The following is a 7,578-nucleotide window of genomic DNA, read 5'->3' as shown; positions in this document are numbered from 1 at the left end:
TACCTTGACTTTGTTTCCTTAAGCCATTTGCCACAACTTGGAAGTATGCTTGGGGTCATTGTCCATTTGGAAGACCCATTTGCGACCAAGCTTTAACTTCCTGACTGATGTCTTGAGATGTTGCTTCAATATATCCACAATTTTCCTGCCTCATGATGCCATTTTGTGAAGTGCACCAGTCCCTCCTGCAGCAAATCACCCCACAACACGTGCTTCAGTTGGGATGGCGTTCTTCGGCTTGCAAGCCTCCCGCTTTTTCCTCCAAACAAAACATGTCATTATGGCCAAACGTTCTATTTTTGTTTCATCAGACCAGAGTACATTTCTCCAAAAAGTATGATCAGTTGCACAGGGGGACAAAGCCGTAGTCTGGATTTTTTTATGGAGCAGTGGCTTCTTCCTTGCTGAGCGGCCTTTCAGGTTATGTCGATATAGGACTCGTTTTACTGTGGATATAAGATACTTTTGTAGCCATTTCCTCCAGCATCTTAACAAGGTCCTTTGCTGTTGTTCTGGGATTGATTTGCAATTTTCGCACCAAAGTACGTTCATCTCTAGGAGACAATGTGTCTCCTCTTGAGCGGTATAACGGATGCCGCGGTCCCATGGTGTTTATACTTGTGTACTATTGTTTGTACAGATGAACGTGGTACCTTCAGGCATTGGAAATTGCTCCCAAGGATGAACCAGACTGTGGAAATCTACTATTTTTTGAGGCTTGGCTGATTTCTTTTGATTTCCCCATGTGAGGCACTGAGTTTGAAGGTAGGCCTTGAAATATATCCACAGTACACCTTCAATTGACTCAAATGTGTCAATAAAACCTTTAACCTATCAGAAGCTTCTAAAGCATGACATCATTTTCTGGAATTTTCCAAGCTGTTTAAAAGGCACAGTGAACTTTGTGTATATAAACTTCTGACCCACTGGAATTGTGACAGTGGGTCAGTGAAATAATAAGTGAAATAATCTGTCTGAAAACAATTGTTGGAAAAATGACACGTGTCATGCACAAAGTAGATGTCCTAACCGACTTGCCAAAACTATAGTTTGTTAACAAGAAATKTGTGTAGTGGTTGAAAAACAAGTTTTAATGACTCCAACCTAAGTGTATGTACACTTCTGACTTCAACTGTATAGTGTCTATATTAACCATGTACAGTGTCTATATTAACCATGTATACTGTCTATATTAACCATGCTGTCTATATTAATCATATATACTGTCTATATTAACCATGCTGTCTATATTAACCATGTATACTGTCTATATTAACCATATATACTGTCTATATTAACCATGCTGTCTATATTAACCATGTATACTGTCTATATTAACCATGTATACTGTCTATATTAACCATGTATTCTGTCTATATTAACCATGTATACTGTCTATATTAACCATGTATACTGTCTATATTAACCATGTATGCTGTCTATATTACATGTAATTGATCTAAGTCAACATCTAAGTATTACGTATTTTTATGTAAATTGTTATGGCTGTATTGTTTTTAAAAACCCAATAATGTTGTGGGTCCATCAGACCCGTGAACATTGGTTTGAATAACAAAAAACATGAACACAAGGGGTTAAAAGCCTTTTCAAAGTCAGCTATGACTACCAGGCCTGGTTTCCCAGACTTGTCATAGTTTTTAATTGTTTCCAGTACTTGTCTTATTATCTCCAATGTATCGTCCATAGGTAACATTAGATCGTTAAAATCGAGATTATTACCTAAGGCCACGATTCGGCAGTCTCATCCAGATCATCAGGGGATTTGTAGGTCTTTATGATAGCCACATTAGCAGCTAATTAGTATTACATGTTTGGGGGGGGGGGGGKRAATACAGGTGAATATATTGATAAAAGTCACCTAGTCCTAGAGAGATTTACACGGTTATCAAAACATCACGTCAGGGTAAGCCTACACGAAACCAAGCCCTTCTTTTAAGTGTTTCTAAAATCCCATATGGAAAAAAAATGTATGGTGGAAAAAAAGATTCCTCTGTTTGACCGCTAGGTTTWATGGGTATTTTGACTAATACTGTGGTACTCTATAAAAACAAAGCAGAGATGAATGAGATTTGAGATTAGAAAAATTAGCATAGAGAATAATACAACCAGAAATGGGTTGCATCTAAAACAACACCCTATTCATTATTATGACAACATTGTGTCCAAAAATAGCACCCTATTCCCTATATAGTGCACTACTTCTGATCACTGCTCATAGGGCTCTGATCAAAAGTAGTGCACCATATAGGGAATAGTGTGTCGTCATTTGGGACGCAAGAGTATCTGGTTTAAGACTCCTAAGGAAGTCTCAAACCAGCCAGTGTGGTTAGGGTAAGACTGGACTTCAAAATAACGTGTTAGTATGCCTCCTTGGAGCATCACATCAATATCCATGAAGAAATATAATAAACCACATTTAACATACAAGCTTACGTTGGGTCTATTCTGTCRTTATCTGATCCCTCTTTAGTCACTAGCGTTGCGTTTCCAAACAACTGCACTACGCCTATATTTACATTTACAGTTTACATTTAAGTCATTTGCGAGACGCCTTATCCAGAGCGACTTACAAGTTGGTGCATTCACCTTATGATATCCAGTGGAACAACCACTTTACAATAGTGAGCAATGGACATTAGAACGTGGACATTGATTAATTGTTCAGCAGTCTTATGTCTTGGGGGTAGAAGCTGTTAAGGAGCCTTTGGTCCTAGACTTGGCGCTCCGGTACCGCTGCCGGCGGGTAGCAGAGAGAAAGTCTATAACTTAGGTGACTTGGAGTCTGACAATTTCTTGGCCTTTTCTCTGACACCGCCTGGCGTGTATTGAGGTCCTGGATGGCAGTGAAGCTTGGCCCAGTTGTATCGTAGCTGGGCTGTACGCACTACCCTCTGCACGCGCGTGCAGTCAGATGGCGAGCAGTTTGCCATACCAGGATGCACCGATTCAGGATGCTGCTAGATGGTGCAACTGTAAAACACGTTGAGCATCTGAGGACAAATGCCAAATCTTTTCAGTCTCCTGAGGGGGAGACCAACGATAGATGCAGCCGTTTTTGGACCAGGAGCGCCTATTGGCCCAGATCAAACCAGTACACGACAGGGAATAGGGTGCCATTTGGAGATGCAGATTGCAAATGGGACTCTCATTCCTACAGGCAACGGGTACCCACCACAGTCCAATATTTACATAATGACCTGGTATCAACAGATGGAATCAACCACAGTCCTCTTTTAAAATAATGATCTGGTATCTACAGAAGGTATCAACCACAGTCCGAACTATTTGCATTGCCCCCCCCCCACCACATTTGTTTTTACACTGCTGCTACTCGCGGTTTATTATCTATGCATAGTCACTTTACCCCTACCTACATGTACATATTACCCAGACTAACCTGTATCCCTCAACTAAATGTATTTTCTTAAAACTGCATTGTTGGTAAAGGGCTTGTAAGTAAGTAAGCCTTTCACGGTAAGGTCGACACCTGCTGTATTCGCCGCATGTAAAATAATAACATTTGATATTGACATAAAGCCTTGGTACCAACATAAGGTATCTACCCACGGTAGTTGTTGATTATCTGGGTATGTGAATTAGTATCATACAGTGGCTTCAGAAAGTATTCACACCCATTGACTTTTTCCAAATTCTGTTGTGTTATTTAGATTGTTTAAATCACTGGTCTACACACAATACCCCATTATGTCAAAGTAGAATTATGTTTTTTAGACATTGAGAAAAAAATTGTTTTCCTGAAATGTATTGAGAAAAGTATTCAACCCCTTTTTATGGCAAGCCTAAATAAGTTTCAGGAGAATAATAGTGTTTAACATGATTTTTGAATGACTACCTCATCTCTGTACCCAACACATACAATGATCTGTAAGGTCCCTCAGTCGAGCAGTGAATTTCAAAGACAGATTCAACCACAAAGACCAGGGAGGTTTCCCAATGGCTCGCAAAGAAGGGCACCTATTGGTAGATGGGTAAAAAATAAAATAAAAAACATTGAACACGGTGAAGTTATTTATTACACTTTGGATGGTGTATCAATACACCCAGTCGCTACAATGATACAGGCGTCCTTCCTAACTCAGTTGCCAGAGAGAAAGGAAACCACTCAGGGATTTCAACATGAGGCCAATGGTGACTTGAAAACAGTTACATAGTTTAATGGCTGTGATAGGAGAAAACTGGATGGATCAACAACATTGTAGTTACTCCACAATACTAACCTAAATTACAGAGTGAAAAGAAGGAAGCCCGTACAGAATACAAAATATTCCAAAACATGCTTCCTGTTTGCAATAAAGCACTAAAGTAAAACTGCAGAAAATGTGAAGATATGTAAAAAAATGTAGTCTATTTCAGAAGAACATAATAACATACTCTGAGTTGTCCTTATGTTAGGCCATGATCTGGCTATGCCAAATGGCTGTGGGCTACACTAGTTAATTTAGCAGACAGGATTTGCTTAGAATTCCGTGGCATTATTTTGTATTATTTTATAGTATGAATAATACAATTGAACATAGCTGAATAAAATAGAAAGGATATTTCCTCCAAACGATTTCCAAGGAAGTGCAAACATGCAACTATTCTGTATTGAGCGGTTAATAAAAAAAAACAGGTCCTCCTATATGCTTAAATTTAGAGTTATGAATATTTAGTCGTTATACAAATGCTCTAATGATGATTTGATAAAAGTCTCATGAAAGGCATGAGCTCCGCTCTGTTTCTTGTGCGGGCTGCACACACTTCATCAGTCTCTCATTCACTATTTGACAAGCACTTGATTATATTCTCACCAGGCCTCACATTTCCTGGTGGCAAACCCCCATAATGCCCCTAAATAAAGCCTTTTGAGGCCAACGTAGCTGTTGTACCCTTCGGCTAAATATAATATTCATAATTCCCTTCTACCGGCTGGCGCGCTCTGAAGCACCTCTCACTCACATGGCTCTCACAGATATCTTAATAGCCAATGTCTGTCACGTGATCGGGTCCTTCTCACAAGCATCTCCGCTAAGTAGTAGGCTAAAAGTGAAGACGGACACATCGCGTCCCTGTTATGGAATTCCCGAGGCTCATATTGAAGAAGTTAGAAGAACTGTCCACATTTACTTTTCGTCATCCAACAAGATGTGTAGGCCTAATGAAATGCAAAAGCACTAGCCAATGTCAATCTACTATCCCCCCCTAGTACAAAATCAATAAATATTCAAAACATAGTCTGGGACAGTTGTGGGATGCGATAGAGCACAAATGAATACAACTATTCAAATCCCAAAAAAAACTAAGATGTAAACATTAATTTTTTTTTTTTTTTTTACAGAAGCAGATCTTGTCTCTATCGTCAGCAGGAAGCAGAGTGCGCAGTCAACCTTTCTACCTGTTCTCAATTATGGTGATACTATATACCCAGGTGCAGCTGCTTCTACTCTTAAACCCCTGGATGCCATTTTTCATAGCACCTTTTGCTTCATCACAGGAAATCAACCAATCAAATGTATTTATAAAGCCCTTCTTACATCAGCTGATGTCACAAAGCGCTGTACAGAAACCCAGCCTAAAACCCCCAAACAGCAAGCAATGCAGGTGTAGAAAAACTTTAATTACTCATCATTGTATTCTTTACAAAAAGGTTGACTGCACCTCTGAAGTCACATCATTACACTCTTTTTTTGTTTACAAAGCCCTGCTCCACAAGCTTCCGACTCACCGGGTTGGTTAACTCTGGTGACGCCTTTGGTGTCTAGAAAGTTAGGTAGATAAGCCTCTCGTTTCTTTGCGCCTTGCGTCTCCAACGCACTTTAAAATTGGAGGAATTGGTGACTCTAAGGGCATTTCAGACGGTTGTTAGGGGAAACTTCTTACTGAAGAATGTGTCTGTTTTGCTTTCCGTGTATTGTGTAAAATAACATGTATTTAAATGTGTGTATGAATGTCTTTATTGTATTTTCATATGTATTGTGGTGCTTCATAGGGCTAATCTAGAAAAGACACCTTGGTCTCTGCATTGACTTCCCTGTCTAAATAAAGACACCTTGGTCTCAGCATTGACTCCCTGTCTAAATAAAGACACCTTGGTCTCAGCATTGACTCCCTGTCTAAATAGACACCTTGGTCTCAGCATTGACTCCCTGTCTAAATAAAGACACCTTGGTCTCAGCATTGACTCCCTGTCTAAATAAAGACACCTTGGTCTCAGCATTAACTCCCTGTCTAAATAAAGACACCTTGGTCTCAGCATTAACTCCCTGTCTAAATAAAAGTTAAAACATTTAAAACAACCAACTTGACAGCGCTTGAAGAATTAAAAAAATTATATTGTACAATCCAGGTGTGCAAAGCTCTTAGAGACTTACCCAGAAAGACTCAGCTGTAATCGCTGCCAAAGGTGATTCTAACATGTATTGACTCAGGGGGTTGAATACTTATGTAATTAAAATATATTAGTGTTTTATTTTTCATAAATCTTTTATAAAAAAAAACTTTGGATTTTTCTTCCACTTTGACATTAAAGTATTATGTGTAGATTGTTGACAAAGAAAATCAATTAAAACCATTTTAATCCCACCTTGTAACAAATTGTTTTATAAATCAAGTTATTGTTGTCAACAGTGTGGATGAGAAGACAGAAGACTCACCTGCTGTCTGAGCTGGGTTGATGCCGATACCGTCTGTCATGAGCACAAAGAAAAAAGGGATTAGCATAAAATAGCAATACATGAATGTTAACACCAAAACATGAATAAATAAAACATGCAAAATAGTGGTTGAGAGAGGGGGTCTGATGAGTAAGACTGACACAAATGTTCACATGGTAACGCTGCTGCACTAGGCAACACAAAAACAACAACATTTAACWGTATATGCTACATAGACGGACATCTTTTACAAGGACCTTTTATGTAAGAGAGATTTTACAGATAGAGTGCTGTGAAAAAGCATTTCCCCCCCTTTCCTGATTTTCTCTACTTTTGTATATTATTGATACTGAACGTTATCAGATCTTCAACCAAAACCACATTKTAGATAAAGGGAACCYGAKTTTACAAACATCCAATKCCCCTGTSTGAAAAAATKATTGCCCCTTTACACTCAATAACTGGTTGTRYCACCTTWAGCTGYAAWKACTGCAACCAAACACTTCCTGTAGTTGTTRATCMGTCTCTCACGTCGCTGTGGAGGAATTYTGGCCCACTCTTCAATGCAGAACTGTTTTAACTCAGCGACAATTGTGGGTTTTCAAGCCTGAACTGATYGTTTCAAGTCCTGCCACAACATCTCAATTGGGATTCGGGCTGGACTTTGACTAGGCCATTCCAAAACTTCAAATTTGTGTATTTTTAACCATTTTCATGTAGACTTGATTGTGTGTTTTAGATCATTGTCTTGCTGCATGAGCCAGCTGTGTTTCAGCTTCAGCTCACAGATGGATGGCCTGACATTCTCCTCTAGAATTATCTAATAGAGCAGAATTCATGGTTCGTTCTATTACGGCAAGTTGTCCAGGTCCTGAGGCAGCAAAGCATCCCCAAACCATCACAC

At 39.2% G+C, this 7,578-nt stretch overlaps 1 protein-coding gene across 1 annotated transcript in view; it reads right to left on the bottom strand.

The window, feature by feature from the left end:
• ufm1 (ubiquitin-fold modifier 1) overlaps positions 1-7,578 on the bottom strand; it is a gene marked incomplete at its 5' end in the record, with an annotated part of 46,091 nt that overhangs the window by 24,960 nt on the left and 13,553 nt on the right. The window contains one exon of the mRNA XM_024138906.2: positions 6,675-6,707. Within this exon, the coding sequence (XP_023994674.2) occupies positions 6,675-6,707 (33 nt within the window). The remainder of the gene's footprint in view (positions 1-6,674; positions 6,708-7,578) is intronic.

Source organism: Salvelinus sp. IW2-2015, unplaced genomic scaffold, assembly GCF_002910315.2.
Source record: "Salvelinus sp. IW2-2015 unplaced genomic scaffold, ASM291031v2 Un_scaffold1616, whole genome shotgun sequence".
NCBI lineage: Eukaryota > Metazoa > Chordata > Actinopteri > Salmoniformes > Salmonidae > Salvelinus > Salvelinus sp. IW2-2015.
Note: the sequence above shows the minus strand (reverse complement) of the source record. Positions and strands in the feature narration are given on the sequence as shown.